Source organism: Astatotilapia calliptera, chromosome 23, assembly GCF_900246225.1.
Source record: "Astatotilapia calliptera chromosome 23, fAstCal1.2, whole genome shotgun sequence".
Taxonomy (NCBI): domain Eukaryota; kingdom Metazoa; phylum Chordata; class Actinopteri; order Cichliformes; family Cichlidae; genus Astatotilapia; species Astatotilapia calliptera.
In genome coordinates this window covers 7,438,712-7,457,916 of record NC_039323.1, presented here as the reverse complement: position 1 = coordinate 7,457,916, position 19,205 = coordinate 7,438,712, and the positions used below count along the sequence as shown (strand labels likewise).

The window sequence follows — 19,205 nt, the reverse complement described above, 5'->3', positions numbered from 1 at the left end:
ATGTCATGATTAAAAAAGAAACAGAGGACAAAATTTGAAGATTTTCTTTCTTTCTTTATTTTTGATAAATTGTTAAATTAAAAACGTCTCTTTGCAGCTGAGAACTGGTAAGTAAAGATTTCCATTTCTGCTTTGTCTGTCTTGGGCACTCTGAAACGTGTCTTCTGGGAGTATAGCAGATTCTTGACAAAGATTCTGGGAATATGGCCCATGTACAGGAGAACAGCCAAAGTCATACCTAGAAATCAAATGTTTATTTTATGTATTGTGTTAATTTTTTAAGACCTGAAAGGACATGCACATTTAATCAGTTTACCTGTGAGAGAGCCCAGCCAGTAAACCACTGCATACTCTGCAAAGGTAAATCCAGAACAATGGAAGGTGAGTCCATATGCCAGTGATGGATTCATGTAAGCTGAGGTATAACCTTTGGCTGAAGAAAAGAATAGGAAAATACAGTTTTCGTTAAATTTCCAGCTTTAAGTCCTCTGAACTTTCAAAGTAAAAAAAAAAAATGCAAATAATGGATCCCAAAAAGCAGAAGGTAAAACGTTTAAATAAAAGGAAAGGAAAAGGAAAGCCAGTTATTCCCAGGCTTACCTGAATGGGACAGGAATGTTAGGAGGACAGCAATCAGCGGCACTCGGATCAGAGCAGATCGGCGGCATAGGTTTAAGTGGATGATGTGCAAGACGAGGGCACAGGCAAACTCGGTAAAAAATCCCTGAAGCACAGAAACCAGCAGAGATGTGCTGCACTCACTGATCATCAGGTTTTTGATCATGTGCATGTCTGTCAGCTCCAGGCTCCAGTAGTATTTGGCTGCAAGAAGGCCTAGGTGAGCCCCAATAAACTGGGCAGCAACATCAAGCAGTGTGGTTACGGTGGTGGCCTCAAGCTTCATGAATTTCTGCACAGCCAGGCTGGGATTCCCTGATGCATCACCACAGATTATACCGTGTGTGAGCAATACCACAAACAGTATGGTTAAAGTCACATCAGGGCCCAAACCCCCGGCCCACTCGCCCACCTCCACGATGGTCTGCACCTCCAGCCAACATGCCACCAGCATAAAAGAAGATGTAAACTCTGAGATGAAGCTGAACCGTGGCCGTTTTTTAAGGAGAAATCGAACTGAGACTACAAAAGTCACAGCAGCCACAAAGTATCCGAGAGACGCATTCAGTCCAGACATGGCTCATGCGAGATGTCCCCTTCTGTGTTTTGAAGAAAATGAAATTAGTGAGGGGCTGAATTTACCACTGTACTCGCTGTTTGACAACGTGGCACATGCACAGACACAATTCTTATCAGAGACACGTCAGGGTTTTTATCCCGCAACCACCTGCCAAAATACACAAGGGCTTTTTCAAGGTAAGGTCACGAAGCTGGCCTTTATTCAGTGATAATTTATTATCATCATTTTGTAAAAGCTCAGGTTAAAATGACTCCCCACTCTGTCTAGAAGAAATAAATATACTGTGAATTTCTTGATACTGAAAGTCTTGGGGGGTTTCTTGTTTTTGTTTTTTTATTTTTAGATAAAATTAATATATGAGGATTATACAGCTTGGAGTCTGTATAGTAAATTGAAGCATGTATTGGAGATAGTTATAATTTTTAACACTGAATCAGTGTAGACCTTTTTCCCTGAGGGACTCAAGCTACTGTGAGCTATTGCACAGAAAATACATTTTTGCAAGCAGGTTACCATAAAACCCAGATTTCATCTCCCCAGCTACCTCCTCCATCTCACCTTGGTGAATACTGAGGTGTTCCCAGGCCAGCCAAGAGATGTAATCTCTCTGTGGCAAGGGTGTACCCTGGGGCGTCCTTCCGTTTGGACATGCCTAGAACACCTGGCCCAGGAGGCATCCTGATTAGATGCCTGTCCACCTCGGACGATCTGATTTCCTCGTGTCAGCATTGTTCCCACATCATCATAATTAATGTTGTTCCAGGTTCAACATTGCAAGTGACCAATCACCTTCTTAAACCGCCGCCTGTCCGCCGAATTTGAAGTCAATTTAGGATACTTTCCTTTAATAAACGGTAAGCATTATACATATGTTCCTCACTTGGCTTGCTGTTTGTTTGCTAGCGATAGGCTACTTGACGACAGCATTAGCTAACCAGTGTTCTCTAGACCAGCGTTCCCCAACTTTTTGGGTGTTTCGTGGCCCGGGGGTTGGGTCAGGCAAAATTGCAGTAGCTTCCCTGATCATTTTACAAACATAAGTGAAGAGAATCTGGACTAAAAGGCCTAGACTTATGGTTGTGTGCTGAATCTATGAATCAAACTATCACCTGGAAACATAATTAACTGGTCCATAGCTGTGAAACTGGACATGAGTTCTTGATTCTATGGAGATTAACAGTAATCCAGAAATTTACAAATTTGTCCTGGTACATCGCGTAAATGTTGTCCCTGGGACATCGCGTAAATGTTGTCCCTGAGACATCGCGTAAATGTTGTCCCTGAGACATCGCGTAAATGTTGTCCCTGAAAGGAATGACGTCACAAGAAGGCGATTGGTCACTTGCAATGTTGAACCTGGAACAACATTAATTATGATGATGTGGGAACAATGCTGACACGAGGAAATCAGATCGTCCAACCACCTCAGCTGTAGGAGCCATTCATATGACCCCTATGGAAAAGAAAACATCAGATGGAAAGAACACCTGGTGGTTACACCTTAGCCCATGGGGGTGCACATACACACACTTTTTATATGTCTATACATATATAAATAAATGTAGTATGTATGTCCTAAGACGGCAACATGATGACGAGTAATGCTACAAGAACTCTACCACATACATAGCAGATATAAATGGCAAAGGACAGAAGTTCAAGACATTCCTGATCATAGGACAGATATGAGGCAGCAATAAAACTCTTAATCTTATCTGCACATATCTTAACATTTCCCTCGTGTGCGTTAATGCTTTATTTCAAGCCTTTATAATCTACAACCCTCAAAATATAGGAAAGAAAATTAGGTTTAAAATACAACCTGTTAATTAAAGTGACAGAAAACTGTTAATAATCTTTAACAAGAGTCAAAAATATAAAACACAATTCAAGACAATCCATCCAACAATTAATGAGATATTACAGCCAGGCATTTTTTCTTAAAACTAGACTGAAAGAAAACAAAAATTATCTGCTTTGAATCAAATTCACCTTCACCAGTTTTGTGTAAATCTGTGTGAACTCTAGCTAACCAAACTCATTATCCAGAAGACTTTTAATATCCATTTATGTTTGGGATAAAAGCATCACGTTTTTTAATCGTCCCAATAGCCGTGGCCTCAATGCTCCTGCAAACTAATCAGGAATAGCCCAAGGAAGAAAAGTAAACCCCCATCAACAAAGGCCCATCTTGACAACCTATTCCTTTTCTCCAAGGATCAACAAGTTATTGTTGTCTGACAAATTTCAGCTTATTACTTCATCATGATGAAGGCAATAAGCTGAAAATATGTTAGTCAAACAATAAAGTTATGACATTTCCTACACATGTTGCTGTAGCTTTAACCTCTGAACGTGCACCTTGGAAGTAGGTGAGGTGAGCATATTTCGGCACAGGGGACCCTCAGAGCTCTGTTGTCTCCAGAACATACTTGTTCCTGTCATGTGCTGTGTTTAATGACTGAAAACAGCCCACTGAAGGAACAATGGGCTGGGAGGTCAGTTCCTTCATCATGATTATATGCAAATTCTCATGACTGTTGATCAACAACAGTCATTATGCAAATGTACTGTTTAGAAGACCGGGGAAACCTGTAGTCACCAGAAACTGAAGAAGTCACTTGGATGAGTGACGAAATGTTTCTCCCACTGAAAACGCTACGTCCAGATGTACAGAATCAACTTTTGGAGATACATTTTATACTGCTGCTGCATGTGATCATAGTGTGAAATACGATTCATGCAATTAATTGCATGGGTTACTTATAACTTTATATCTGTATATGTAAAACCACAAATCTAAAACTTGTGTGAAAAATCTTGGTGCAACAATAAAAGAGGGCTTTAGTTTCACTAACTATATTTGTGCTGTAACTAAATCAGCCTTTTGGTATCTTAGTAATTTGGCTAAACTGGGATATTTTTATCTGGAGAAGCTCATTCATGCCTGTTTTTCTGTAGACTGTTGCAATGATCTTTTCCTTGGCCTCCCATATCACTCCAATTGTCGTCTCCCTGCATTGGCTTCCAGTAAAATACAGAATTAAATTTAAAATATTACAGATTGTTTATACATCTTTGAATGATTTTGGCCCTAAATATAAATCTATAGTGTTTAATGTATACAAACCTAGTAGATCTCAAGGTCTGCAAGATCTGGTTACCTAGCAGTTCACATATGTACATTTCTGTTTTTTAAATGTATTTTTATTATAATTCTTCCAAACAACCCATTGCCCTGTAGGAGGCAATGCCTAGTTATAGCCTTCGTAGTTGCCACCATAAACATTTTCAATAAATATCTATTGCATTTGGGCATTTTGGAACCAGCTACCCATTGCGGTCACATCGTCTCCAACCCTAGCTATTTTGTAAAGAGCACAGCTTTAGATTCACGGTTGCTTTTAACTAACAGTGTAGCTATGCCATCGCCCTTGTTTTAATTTTTGTTGTTTTTATTGTTATTGCCGTTATTATCTTTTATCTTGGATTTTGAATTTATCTTGACTAGCTGTGGTGTTTGAAATGTGGTGAATAAATAACTTATCTCGCCTAACCCCCAATTACATGTAATAAAGAACAACAACAAAAACCTTCTAATTTGTGATTGGACTAATCGCATCACATGTCAGGTTAAAAACCAGGAAGTGCCGACCTGCCTGTAAATCAGATGTGTTTGTGAAAGCTGGGGGGATAATAAAGCTGCAGGAAAGATCAAATATCCGTCCGATTCTTGCTTTAAGTTTAATGCTCCATGTCAAAAGAAAGTAGAATGCAAAAAATAAGCTAAGCCTGGCTGGTGATTTCATTCGCAGTGCTAGATTTGTACAAACAAACAAAAACAAAAAAACTCGTTCATTTCATGGTTAAATTTCGTGGTTAAATTTGTTGCGCGTAATGTGATGCTCAGACTTGGGGCGGAAGTTGTGAAACGTGTGTGTGTGTGTGTGTGTGTGTGTGTGTGTGTAGGTGGGTGAGCCTACAGTGAAGAAGTGATGGGCAGGGGAAGAGCCGACTCTCAGAGAGGAATGAGAACTTGTCGGGGATGGCGGACAAACCTCCGACGCTGGTCGTGAAGCTGTTTGCCGCCGGGTTTTACGGTCTCAGCTCGTTCCTGATCGTCGTGGTGAACAAGAGTGTCCTCACTAACTACAGGTAACGGCATAGCGGTAACGCCTGTAACGGTTACGGTCGATAAGCTGTTTCCATGCTAGCTAACCTAGCTTGTGGAAGTTGTGCAGGCTGAGCAGAGCAGGCAACACCACGGTGCTGATTAGCCTAACGGCAACTTTTATCCAGTGATGGTAATCTTGTGGTTCACACTGCAGGGAGCCTCTCTTTCTGTTGCCTGTGTTGGGCAACATTTTAACCCTTGAGTGTTAAGTACGAGGTTAGCTTACTAACTACAGTGTGCTGAACTTCTAAAGCATTAAAATTTACTGGAGTTTCATCTACTTTTTCAGGTTCCCGTCGTCGATATGTGTCGGAATAGGACAAGTACGTGATACGTGTAACTTCTTCTTTTACGTTAACCAAGCTGACACCACACCTTAAAACCAGGCAGGTATCGACACTGATTTCTTCATGAATCTCTGTGCAGATGTTAGCCACCGTGATTGTGCTGTGGGTGGGCAAGGCTGCAAGGGTGATCAGCTTCCCAGACTGCGATGAGACCATACCTCGCAAGGTGAGATATTCTAAATGAAGAGTACCAGTCATTTATTACTAGTTTCCAGAGGTCCATATGCAGTCTGTTCATCTCTTAATAAACAGTCCAAATATCAAATGCAGAGGCCTAACATGTATAATTTGGCCAATATAAGCAACTATTTTCCCATTAATAGCATATCAGTATTGACATATATTAAAAAAAAGAAAACAGATTCATTAGAAATAGTTTAGCAGTGTCTGCAGTACCTGAAGTGACTGTGGTTTAGAAAGTATACAGAGTTATTATCTTTTAATTGGAAAGGTATAAATGTTTTTGGGCTAAATATTGAACCCCAAATTGTGTGACACATTAAGCACTGTACACATAGAGTAAGTGGCTTGTAACCTCAAAGCATTTATGCATTAAGTCAAGCTGTGTCTAACTAGATTTTGAAATATATTGCTGAAAACTAGCATACTCTATATGCATTAGATATATTAGCCTTTATTTTTTTCTTCACCCTTTGAAAAATGGCATTGCCCCCCCCCAGAAACTGGAATAGGTCAGGTTTATGGTGATCGCTGCCTGTCCATCAGAAAATTCATTTAACCATGCTGGAGCTGTTCCTACTTAACAAAACCTCCCTATCCTTTTTTTCCTTTTTTTTCCCTAGACATTTCCTCTACCTCTCCTGTATGTGGGAAATCAAATCACTGGTTTATTTGGAACCAAAAGGCTAAAGTAAGCTCCACATTTTGTAAAAATTCACACAGTTAAAAACTATTTGGCTATTAATGTTGATGTTTTTCGTTTAATGGATTTTCTGTCACCGTTTACGCCCTGGTGCACCAGTCTGCCCATGTTTACAGTCCTCAGGAGGTTCTCGATCTTATTCACTATGCTGGCCGAGGGATTTCTGCTCAAGTAAGATCCCACACAACAGATAACCTACTTTTCTTCGCCATTTACTGGTCCTTTTTTTGTTCGGTTCCAGTTCTAAGTGGTCATATTGAATTTCTTTACTGTATTTGTGGCAGGAAGAAATTCTCCAGACCAGTTCAGCTGACAGTGTTTACAATGATCCTTGGGGCATTTATAGCCGCGAGGTAAGTTCTACTAAATCCAGGTGTGCTGGCTGTTAACCAAGATTTACCTTCACTACAAAGAGGTGCTTTGTCGGGATATAGGTCCAAGTTTAGTTGCCATTATCTTCAAGGAAGTTGTAAAGGAGCCCTGCCTAAATGCAGCTTAACTACAGCTTAAATGTTAGCCAACTGAACACATTATTTATTTTCTTGACACTTTCGATTGCCTTTTCTTCTTTCTGATCCTAGTGCTGACTTATCATTTGACCTGCAAGGCTACATGTTCATTCTCCTGAACGACATCCTGACTGCAGCCAACGGAGCCTATGTAAAGCAAAAATTAGACGCAAAGGTATGTGATGGCAGCATCTGATGAATAGTGACCATTGTTGGGTGGGAGCTGTATTTGGCATTGAGCTGATTACGTGTGAATGTAGAGAACTCGAACTGTCCTTCAGTATCTTGCTCAAAAGAACTTGGCGTGTGGAAATACATTGAGTCAGTTCTTTTTACTCCCACTAATTTGATTAGATTAAGAGAAAATATTTGTGATTCATTGTTTTGGTAAAATATCATTGTGCTTAACTAAACATTTTTTTTTTAGATTAGTCTTCAGATCTGTTTGGACTGACTCCGAAATGTCTTGTTTAAGCTCGTTCAAGTCATATTTAATGTCACAAGGGCAAACTGAACTACTCAGTTCTCACGTTTCTGCAAGGGCCGATCCAAATTTAGTGTATGACGCCTATGGAGCGCCATCTCCTAGGACTGAGCTCCAACTACGAGAGGGGTGTGTATGAGTGAGGGGGTGAAGCCGATGAAGCCATGTGAAACAGAGCATAGACAAGAAGTCTTAGGTGGTGCCATGCATGACATCTGTATGCTACTTAGTGAGGAATGCACTGAAAGACCTGTGAATAGCACTCTGTTCTGGCTCTGCATATTACTTGTGTTTTCCTGTTGCTCCCTTCCCACCTGCTTCTCTACCCTTTTCATTTTTTCAGGAGTTGGGGAAATATGGATTATTGTACTACAATGCATTATTTATGATAATTCCCACTCTGCTGTTGGCTCATGTGACTGGAGATATGCAGAAGGTGAGGAGTTAGCATTTATTATTCTACTTCTACTACTTTAACACTATATTTGTTAAATTAATGCTTTTTTTTTTTTTTACCAGAGCTGTTATGATTTCAGTACCGACCGGTTATTGCTTGGTTTAATTTTGCATTTAAGTGAGCGAACATATGTCTAAGCATGGGTGTGTGCCGTAAATATGAGCTGTCTTTTCATTTGGTCAGTGTTGGCAGACATTCTGGGTTGCCCAGCTGGGGCCCAGCAGCCAGAAAGGCACAAAGATGCTATTATGCACCTAGCAGAGTTATTACAGCAGCATCAAGTACTTCCCTTGACTGAGCAACCACCATGGATATAAACTAAAACGCCTCAGTTTTTAGGCTGCTCACTTTCTTTAAGTGAATGCGTGACATTACACATCAAAAACCACTAATGTAATATTTTACTTTACTAATCAAACGTGTTTCAATCGTTTTTTCCTTTGCTTTTAATGCTGACACAAATATAATGTTTAATGTATTTGTTAGTTGTCAGTTTGTGTTTCCCATACTCTGCTTCTCCTTTCAGGCAGTGGAATATGAGGGCTGGTCGGATGCATTGTTCCTCACCCAGTTCACCCTGTCGTGTGTCATGGGGTAAGTTACAGGCTTGAGATTAAATGTGGCATGCGTGAATTCACTATCAGTGCAACATCTGGATGATGGCAAATTTCTGTGATTTGCTCTTAGATCGGTATTGCAGTCTCAGTTCTGTCTTGCAGCTTGTCTACAATGTTGCATTAACATTTTGAAATCCAATTTCAGGCTCCAATAAACGTTGAGTGATTTACAACATGATTACTTATTTATTTTTCCTAGGTTTATTCTGATGTATTCTACTGTGCTGTGTACACAGTACAACTCAGCATTAACAACTACTATCGTGGGTTGTATTAAGGTGAGCTGCGTGCTTGAGGGAACTGTTGAATACAAAACAATGCAAAATGCTCAGGTTTGTTAATGTTTTCTCCATTTTTACAGAATGTCCTGGTGACATACATTGGAATGGTACTCAGTGGAGACTACATTTTCTCATGGACTAACTTCTTAGGTTTGAACATAAGGTAAACAGATCTCATGTTTCTCCTGAATCTGAGGGTTAAATAATGTCACCCCCTCCTCTCTGATAGCCTGGCATAGACCTTCCCCTAGGGGAGTGAGAACTCAGGACCCGTGTAGTTGGAGCATATTCTCTGGTAGTAGTAGAATGCAAGTATATCCACCCCTGCTCGCTATCTGATCTGGGACACTTCCAAAGTGGAACAAAGTCCAGCTCTTCTGTAAGAAACTGGTTACAGATCCCAACTATATGTAATCAGTATCTCAACCCCATACACCACAAGCGTCACCAGAGAAGTTACAGTCCATGTATTGCTAGCTAGTCCTAGAAACTGAGGATTGGGCCACTGCCCCTCTGTGAATTGCCACCTTAATGTGGCAGAGGGGTTTGTGTTTTCCAAATATCCCAGAAACTATGTTGTGAATGGCAATCTTCCCCTGGTTGGGTCTCCTAAAGGAAACTTGGAGTGGTTCAGAAAACCAATATGAGCCAAAAGATCAATGGACCAGCTTATCCTGCCTGGGACTTGGTTTCCAGGGTCCCACCATGGAACTGGGAATGGCCCACAGGGGCCTGAACAGACTTAGCCTGAAGTAGTTACAAGTCTGCCCTCCTGTGATCCCACCACCTACAGGAGGGGCTGTAGGGGTTCAGTTTTATGCAGATTGGGCAGTGGTGCACAAAATGTTACTTCTGTTGAAGTATGAAAAATCTGATACAGAATCAGAAATGAAACAGTCTGATTAAATATAGCATGATGAGCACTAGCATGATAATTCTTGTTTCTCAGTTTAAATACAAACTGTTCTCAGCATCTGTTCTTCTGGTGGGAAAATAAAAAGTTTCTGTTAACACAGATAATATTGTATTCCAGCCCTGCGGGAATTCAGATGTGTCAGCTGGATCTTATTTCTAGTTCTACAACTTTGATGTGCTGTAGCATGTTGTTTTGATACAACATTTTCATGTCACCTCTCTCAATTTTGTTGCAGTATTGCTGGCAGCCTGGTGTACTCGTACATCACTCTTACAGAGGAACAGTCCAGCAAAGCAAATGAAAACACCAAGCTGGATATCAAGGGCAAGGTGGTTGTATGACAGACACTGGATTGTTTTTTTGTTTTTTTTATTCTTATGCTGATGAACAAAAAAAACTCTATTTTTTAGTAAAAGTGTAATTTATGGAGTATTTTGGCAGTAAAGGCATGGGATTGGTGGGAACAGTGTTTCAGACACTTCCGCAGTGTGTTTTTGTGGAAATGGAGCAGTACCATTGCCATGCCTCTCTGCTGCTACCATGGTGACGAAACCCTCCCAAGTGTTTGTAGGTTGATTTTTAGATAAGCTTCTTTGTTGTTGTTTTTTTTATGTTGTATTTTGATACTGTTCTTGTGAGCTTTGAGAATAAGGGAACATTAGGTGAAAAATATTTATACAAACATTTGATATTTAGACAGAACATTTAAAGTTAAATGTTGAGATTATGGAACACAGGCGCGATCAGCTGGTTTTACACATTGGTGTGTACTTATGAGTCAATGGGAATATTAAGGAAGTTATTTAAAAAGGCACAATCCTTGTTCTTGCCTTTCAGTTTTGCTGTTTACAAGGAATGTAACTATAGATGCCTTTCTGAGCACAGTGAGATGCACTGACACTGTCATTTTCCGTTTAACTCTTTGTCTCCATACTTTATTTTATTTTTTGCGCAAACACTGTCACACGCTTGTTAAAGACACACGTAACGACACTGACCGGACCTCATCCTTCAAAACAACCAAAGCGGATGGGCAGCAGGCCATCAGTTCTCATCAAGGATTGTGGCTTTAAATAGTATCGCCTTCTTTTTTGGGGTGATAATTTGAGATGACAGTTTACATTTTGCTCCTTCAGTATTAGAGAAAGTTTGTTGTGGACTCTTAAAGCTGTAACTGGTTCTCTCTATGCAGAATTAACAAACAGTATATATGGTTTGTTATTTGTACAAGGGGATCATTCGTTTGTGTTTTTTGACAAAATGTGATCGCACTTTTAACTGAGGTAGCATCTGCAGAAGAGTGACTAACAGCCACGCCTCCTGTTACAGTCATTGAGATTAATGTATGTTCCTGAAATTTGTTTCAGGGTTTTTATTGTTGTTGTTGTTTTTTTAAGTACTATGAGAGGAACTCTTTTTTTCCCCTTCTTTTTTCAATTATCAGGTACAAGTGTCTGCTTTAAAAAAAAAACAAAACATAAATATCATCAGTTTATATTTATTACTTTTTTTTTTTTAGACTTATTAATTTGTAGGTGGAGTGGCTAGTGAATTGTAGATGCTGATCACATCTCAAACACAGTACCCATGATCTTGTAGCTGGAACACAATGTATTTTTTACATTAAAAACTCTTGACTTAATGCAGTGGTTGTTTGCATTGCTGTAATGTCATTCCAGCATCTAACAGAATGTTCAGAGTACACACTTGAGTGTTTTGTAGGATTGCGTGGTAAGATAGCATTTATGCTGAGTAAATGTTCAAAGTTATGATGAGTTACTTTACAGTCTTTGTACTTTTCAGACTTTGTTACTCCCTGGTGGGGAAAGTGCCACATTGATTACAGCAATGCAGGATGAAAAGACTAAATATCTGCCAGTTTACCTCACAGGTTGATAAGTTATCCTCCAAGGCTAAGTCCAGCTTCTCTAGTTCAGCTCCAACCAGAGACTCTTAGCTGTGTGCCTTTTTATGACACACCATAAAAATGTTAGCCAAACTGATGTTTTTTAACATCTGCATCATTAGCATTCCCTGTTTAGCCAGATTTTGTGTTTCTAAAGTAAAAACATTTTCTAGTTTCACAGAAACTATCAAAAACAAGTTTAAAAACGTTGATGCTCACTCCAAGTAAATTCAGCGCGGCTCTATAACTGACTGTTTAAATATTATGTTTCCAGCTCTTCACAAACTACAGTAGCATGATGGCGCCCCCTTCTGCAACACCTTTAATAAAATGCTGTTGGCCCACTTTTAAAGTTTTATACTAGATAATGTGCACTGAGATCTACTCTAAAACACTGTTTTCCTCAGGAACGATTTAGCATTTTAAAGGCATAAATGTAGAGTTTAGTACGCACTAAGCTTAACAAAAGGGCTTCTACCTTAATTATTTTCTAATTTGCCACCACTAGGAGGCAGCAAATGCTGTAGAAAGCAAGATTTTGTTTTTCAGTTACCATCAAAGCCCTCACAAATCCCACTATTAACTCCTCTTAATGACCAGACAGTACAGAAGTATGAGTTGGCACTCTATGGAAGCATGTGGTTGGTACAAGTCTGTAAACCAGTGCTGCTCAATCCAAATATGCAAAGACTCCCAGAGTCAGTAATTTCAAAGTCGTTTCAGTCATACTTCAATCTAGTGCATGAAGCACAGAAGCAGGCATTAAGGATATATTCTCTCACGGATATAAAAGGCCAAGAGGAGAAAAACGATCTAACACAGCAGCTGAGCTGTTATGAATTACTTTTTAATAAGTATATTCACTGTTACATTGGCAAACTACAAGAAGTCTGATGGGCAGTACCACACAAGATCACCACAGCTAAGAAGAGGGCCTTGTGTGCTGCTGAATGTGGAATCTGCCAAAGGACCTCCCTTACCTAAAATCAAATGTATTTCCAGCACAAAGAACATCTTAATCAACCCAAAGAGCCTAGAAGAGAGCATATTTCTCCAATATTCAATTCATAGTTGAGGCTGGATCAGGTGACACTGAAACCTCCCTCAGTCATAGGCTGAGGCTCTGCTCTCTCCAGTGTGTTTTTAGCCTCCCCCCCAGCCAGTTGCACCAGTTGGTTGCAACTACCTGAGTCTGGTTCTGTCTGAGGTTTCTTCCTGTTAAGAGTTTTTTTTTTTTTTCCCCTCTTGAAGCTACTCCTATATAAATAAAATAAAAGTGAGTTGAATGGAAAACATCTTACATTGTGTGCAACATATTAGTGTACAACTTTGGAGGGATAAAAGATAGATAAAAGAAAAAACCAGCAAGCTTTGGTTGAGGCATGAAATTTATAGAAAATAATTTGAATACAAAAAGTCACATGCTGAAACATCATGGATACAAACCCACTACCATTAACAACTCATGACCTTCTCTGACCTTGCTGGTCATAACTTAAATGAGTACAACTAAACCCATTACCTCAAACTTAAACTGTCATAAATATCCACAAATTAATGTAAAAGGTAACCTAAACTAAATACTCATACCACATTTAAATTGATATACAATATACACATTAAAAATCGGCTGAACTTACAGACAGCAGTGTCCTGTCTTACATGTGCAGCTATCAAATGTTGCATTGCTTTGTTTTTGTTTGTTTTTTAAAAGTCCCACAAATAGGCACATAAAAAGGCACCTTCGTCAGTCCAGTCTGAACAAAACAGCAGTTTTAACATCCACACTATGCTGTAAATTCTCAATTATGGAAGTGCTGGTGTTAACGGCAGTTTTACATAGACATGTGCTACAAACAGAAGAAAGATGAAACACATTGATGCATTTCAACCAGGCAGGTACAAAAAGGAGCGACCGTCACTGGCAGGAAGGGATTTAACATTTCAATGTGCAAAGACACAGCTTAAAAGAAATGAGCACAGATCCTCAGTGTTCAGAGTGTGAAACAAAGACTTCAGAGATATTCAAACTATGACTAAAACAGCCTGATAAAACTGTAGTGGAAAAACACAACTTAAATATAAATTGATTTCACTTCAAGCCTACATAATTTTCCCCATAAAGAGAGTGCATAAACACCCTAATGTACAACAAACTGAGGTTTTATAAAATAAAGCACAAGGAATTCAAGATACAGACCAAACAATACTTTAAATCTTCACCATTATATACAAAATAATATTCTCCTTTTAGACAAAATGCAAGGTTCAAATTTTTACAGAGGCCATGCTTGGATATTAAGTGAAAACATCAAATGCAGAGATTCATTCAGGTCTTCAGACATTTGCTTACGGGGCTCCCGGAAGGTCACAATGGGTGTTCTTATGCTCGATGCTATGCATCACTTCCCCATTTGATCCAAAGAGAAAGTCTGAATGTATTATGATGTAATAATTATGTAAAGTGTTAGAGCTGCTGATTATAACCACAAGTAGGCAGAACCCTTGCTGGCAAATTAATACAGACCTGCCTGAGCTACAAGTCTAGATGTACTAGAACCATAGTAGTGTGTGCCGTGTGTACTAGCAAGTCTCCTGCCATATCGGATAGAAGAAAAGGGGTCAAATGAGTGTCTGCTCAACCAGCATCACCTGTGGTAAGTGCCAGTACCAGTGCCTTTCACACTGAACACATGATATCAAGTAATGTAGGATGCAACACCTTGTAGGATGTTTATCGGCCAAGGGAAATTCAAGAGGTAATGGAAACGTTACTGCACATGTATTAATGTACGTCTTTCAGTTTCATTGTGACATTCTGGGGGCACTATTATTATTACTACTATTACAGACATTTAGCCTAAGTAGACCCACATCAACTCAGCAAATTCCAATACTTTCAACCACATCAAAAAACATGTCCCCACACTATTTTCTGGATCAATGCATCACTAGACAGCAGATCACTACAACCATCAAAGCTGTTAAACAAAAATAGTTATTTAATGCCATTTGTCACCACTGATTTACACTGATCAACAGAACAATTATCTCAGCAGGAGATCAAGGGTCTACCTGTTAGACGACTCTCACAACTAGACTGACCTGCTGTACGGCAGAATAGTCTTCCTCCCTCGCCTCAATAAATACAAACGAGCTGTTTACAGTTTAACTAATGCACAGCACAGCTAAAAGCAGCGCCGAATGCATACCACAGTAAAAGTGTTTTTTCATCTCAACAGGAGCTAGGAGAACTAAAGATAGTACAACCTTGCACTCTGAAGCATGAAGCACACACGCACACCCACACAATCTTAAAGCAATATAAAGGGAAGCTAAACAAACCTGTGACACTACCCTAAATATGGGATAAAAACTCCACCCAACCAGAAAGAGTGGGAGTGAGCAGAATTGGAGCAGTTTCCCTAACTAAAGGGGCCCTTTTGTTGCATACTTATAAAAATATCAAGTGGATTGGGTTGTTTTCTGATGTGGCCTCTTCTGTTTTGCTACAACAAAGCTTAAAAAAAATCCACTGGCTCGATGTTACTATTAAGGCAACTGTTGTAGTGAAAGGAAATCTACAGGCTGCCGACACCGTGGACGCAAACTAGGTGAAAGTTGAGGCATTCCACACTGCACTCACTGACTCACCTCTCCACAAGCCTCATGAGAGAAACAAGGCAGTGTCCTTTCATTACTCCCAAAGGCGCTAGGAGGGGCAACTAGGCTTACCTGACATTTCATTGCACACTTTACAGAGGAAGACAATATGAATTAAATTATATTATATTAAATATAAGTTATAGGTTCAATTAAAAAATGAAGTGTTTGTCGATTTGTAAGGGATTGATTTAAAGGTTCCAACAGTCCTGATGTGTCAGCTTTATAGTGCAACAAGGTTCTCGGCCATGTAACATAGGCTGTAGAAGTTACAGCCAATGCAGCAGAGGTTGCACAGAGAGGACAGCAGTCTGTAGAGCCAAAGGCGGCTGCTGAGGTGTCTGTATTTGACATCCGTCTCACATAGTTTAGCGTAAGCTTCACGGTTAGATGACAGCCCGATATCCTGACCCAGTCCGCATGCCTGCTCAATAAGATGCATGTCAGCCATAATCTCTGATGTCATTTGGCCAAACCACTGAGCATTGACGGCCGAAACCGTCACGGACACAAAGAAGATGAAGATCTGGTGGCAAAAGCAGAGAAAAAGATTTAGGAAATGTTTCAAAATGAGTGTCATGCAATGTAATGATATGATAAAACAAAACATACCTGAAAGGCTTCTTTGTCATCCAACATGTCACTTGGGTGATACACAGCATAGATAGTGAGGTTAAAGAAAGCACAGGCTGAACCGAGGTGGAGATAGAACGGGACCAGACGACTCTGAATAAAGCCGTACGTGTGTCTGTTCAGGTGGTTGTTCATCACAAAACCTGAGCAGAATCGAGGACATTAACTCCACAGGCAAAATCAATACTATTTTATTTAAAGAAAAAAAAAAAAAAAGTTTTTTTATTATCTCACAGCAGTAACAACAAAGTCTGAAATCAAGTTTCATCTCAAAATTATAATTATATAATATAGATACAGGAATACATTTACATGAAGAGTTTTTAGTGGCACTGACATAATATGACCACAGTTATACTAAAGAAAAGAAACATACTGCAGCGTTAAAGCTAACAGGAAGGTCAGGTCACAAGTTTGTGAAGGGCATTCCTCCATAAGCAAGGAATGTACACACCTTATAATAACAAATTCAATATGTGTAAACTTTGCAAGCTACAAAAAGCCAGGTGCAACCAATGTATTGCACTTTAAAAGCATTGTATGCTTGATGATTCTGAAACTAAAAGTGTGTCACAAACATCCACGGTATCGTTTTGTCCTCATCTTTCTGTCCCATGATATGCATGTGGTGGTGTTAATGAGTAATCTGGTGAAAGCAATCATGTTTAGAGACTGTAAAGTTACCAAGTGAAATTCAAATATGTCAGAATAGTGGCACTAATTTCTTTTAGTCATGGCCAAGTGATGGGCCTGTAAGAACCAAAACCTAAAAACCGAAGTATGACATAAATTGGGGTTTTGCAGAACTGTTACAACCCCCCCTGCCCCCGGACATACTGAACACACACTCTGATCCAATTGTGTCACATTCAGGATGGCTGAGACTACACTGATACCAGGGTTTTTTCTCCAGTTTTCACTAGAAAAAAAACTGTGCTTCAGTAATGATTATAAACTAAACAGGTATCTCTTTATTGACCACTTGTACTTCCTATCATTCTCTTATCCTGTATTTGTGTGCATGTTTATACCCACCTGAAACGAACGTGACCCAAATCTGCATCCCCCAATAAGTGGAGATCAGAATCAGCTGCAGTAGCTTCACAGTGAAGGTGGGCTCTTGGTCAGTGGGCATGCTTTCTCCACGGCCTCCCTCTCCTCTAGGATCAAGTGTGCAAAACAGGTAATGCTTTTTCTCCCACCACCTGGGGTTTTCCTCTTTTTCCCCCCTGAATGGAGGACTAGCAGGAGTACTCAGCTGCAAACATGCAAAATCAAAGTGCCATTAACTACAAATGTTGGCTTTAAATGCCGAATTATCAGCAAATTATTTGCTACTGTGGCAAATCTTCCACAGTAGCAATAAACTTTTGACACAGCTTTACAAACAAAGCTTATCGATCTTTCCAAATAACAATACATGCAATAAACGATTTTAGAAACTTTCCTGTTAGGTTGCGGAAACTAATATATTTTCAAAATTAATAAAATTACGAAAATCGTACTAAATACAGTAAACCGACAACAGATACATCTTATTTAATACGTAGTTTATTTTAAGGAGCTGCAGAGGCGGTGTCTAATGTGTTGGGCATGAAAATATTCAGTTAATCTGGAACACCTCTGTTGCACATAAAACTACACAGGGAACTTCAGCTACAACTCAGAAGTGCTGTGATAATTTTTCACTCGAAGGTGGTTCGATAGCTTTAAGTTTTAACGAGTCGTGTGGCTTCTACAAATCGTCAAAGTCACCTTTACAATAATAAGTCACGGCTAACGAAAATTGCTGGGTAGCTGTAGTAACAAAACTACACTGACTGACAGCTAACAGGTAGCTAAGGTTAACTGTGTGACTCACTTTATAAAACGTTTACTGAATAGCTAACTGAGAGCTTTATAATGATAAAAGAAAGAAGACTTAATGCTATAAACAATGTGAAGAACCTACCTGTGCTGGCAAAAGACTGCGGGCGCCTTGCTGCAGTTCACTTTATAGTAAACTTACCAAACCGGCTGGCAGCTACTATCGCTGTCTGTAGAAAGGGCGGACCCGCGAAGATGTCCCCTGGAAAAACTTCCCGTGTAGTCTTAACAGCAGATACTCGTTCCCCCTCAACGGGTAAAAGTTTCCATACACTCTGCAGTAAGAAAAAAATAAATTAAAAAAATTAATTGTGGTAACTAGGATGACTTTGGAAAATAGCCCACTCCTCGTGTCCCTCTAGAAGTAAAACGATGTAATTTAATAGCTCATGACACTAGTTTTAAAGCATGATCTTCAAAATTAGCAAACCACAAATTTACAGACCACATGGGAATGTAGGATTGGATATTCTGCAGACACAGTCGGTGACCCCCAACTGTCTAAGTATGTGGTGAGTTCATTAATCTACCTCTGCATGTCTTCTTTTGTAGACTTTGCAGTTGAAGGCAGATATTTTACTGCGGCTACATTTATCTATGATGTGGTTTAAAGTGTCTCGTTTATCTTGTGTAGCCTGTAATTGTATTGGAATGCCTCTTGCAGTATTATCTTTAATGTAATCAGGTCTTACTTTGCATTTCAGTATAATCTCTGTTTCGATTATCAGCTTTACATGCTCTGCCCTCTGGTGACAGTAAGCAGCTACAGCATGTAGATGGTAGTCTGTAAAGTTGTGCATAGGTTTGGGTAAATGGTAAATGGCCTGTATTTGTATAGCGCTTTACTAGTCCCTAAGGACCCCAAAGCGCTTTACACATCCAGTCATTCACCCATTCACACACTGGTGATGGTAAGCTACATTGTAGCCACAGCCACCCTGGGGCGCACTGACAGAGGCGAGGCTGCCGGACACTGGCGCCACCGGGCCCTCTGACCACCACCAGTAGGCAACGGGTGAAGTGTCTTGCCCAAGGACACAACGACCGAGACTGTCCAAGCCGGGGCTCAAACCGGCAACCTTCCGATTACAAGGCGAACTTCCAACTCTTGAGCCACGATCAGTTCACAACCACAGGAGCAGTTCACAACCACACCTGTTCTTTTGAGTCGTTTCCTCAAGGAGAGGAACGGGACGTATTTTGGACACTCATTAAAGTAAACATTCCAGCCTCAATGTTAAATAAAAACAACAATGCCTCCTCATACTCAC

The 19,205-nt window shown here is 39.9% G+C and overlaps 3 protein-coding genes across 6 annotated transcripts; 1 reads left to right on the top strand and 2 right to left on the bottom strand.

Annotated features, from left to right (window-relative positions):
- Positions 1-39: 39 nt before the first annotated feature.
- Positions 40-1,977, bottom strand: aqp12 (aquaporin 12). 2 transcript variants are annotated; one of them, XM_026159342.1, is made up of 4 exons: positions 1,757-1,977; positions 601-1,217; positions 317-433; positions 40-238 (listed from the first exon to the last, which is right to left on the bottom strand). In XM_026159342.1, exons 2-4 carry the CDS (start codon positions 1,193-1,195, stop codon positions 78-80), a joined length of 873 nt encoding a protein of 290 aa, XP_026015127.1. In that variant the 5' UTR covers positions 1,196-1,217; positions 1,757-1,977; the 3' UTR covers positions 40-77. The 2 variants fall into 2 exon arrangements, with proteins under 2 accessions (XP_026015127.1, XP_026015126.1); XM_026159341.1 differs by lacking the exon at positions 1,757-1,977 and having other exon boundaries at positions 601-1,332.
- A 562-nt stretch (positions 1,978-2,539) lies between these two features.
- Positions 2,540-11,508, top strand: slc35d1a (solute carrier family 35 member D1a). Of its 2 annotated transcripts, XM_026159339.1 has the most exons (13): positions 2,540-2,688; positions 5,168-5,353; positions 5,662-5,695; positions 5,799-5,885; positions 6,523-6,590; positions 6,702-6,773; positions 6,887-6,955; positions 7,184-7,286; positions 7,939-8,031; positions 8,579-8,646; positions 8,869-8,947; positions 9,031-9,113; positions 10,102-11,508. In XM_026159339.1, exons 2-13 carry the CDS (start codon positions 5,244-5,246, stop codon positions 10,205-10,207), a joined length of 972 nt encoding a protein of 323 aa, XP_026015124.1. In that variant the 5' UTR covers positions 2,540-2,688; positions 5,168-5,243; the 3' UTR covers positions 10,208-11,508. The 2 variants fall into 2 exon arrangements, with proteins under 2 accessions (XP_026015124.1, XP_026015123.1); XM_026159338.1 differs by lacking the exon at positions 2,540-2,688 and having other exon boundaries at positions 4,832-5,353.
- A 1,634-nt stretch (positions 11,509-13,142) lies between these two features.
- Positions 13,143-18,189, bottom strand: LOC113016752 (transmembrane protein 205). Of its 2 annotated transcripts, none has more exons than XM_026159843.1 (4): positions 18,020-18,189; positions 17,104-17,326; positions 16,048-16,211; positions 13,143-15,961 (listed from the first exon to the last, which is right to left on the bottom strand). In XM_026159843.1, the coding sequence occupies exons 2-4, from the start codon at positions 17,201-17,203 to the stop codon at positions 15,659-15,661; spliced, it is 567 nt and encodes a 188-aa protein (XP_026015628.1). In that variant the 5' UTR covers positions 17,204-17,326; positions 18,020-18,189; the 3' UTR covers positions 13,143-15,658. The 2 variants fall into 2 exon arrangements, with proteins under 2 accessions (XP_026015628.1, XP_026015629.1); XM_026159844.1 differs by having other exon boundaries at positions 18,077-18,189.
- Between the last annotated feature and the right edge of the window lie 1,016 nt (positions 18,190-19,205).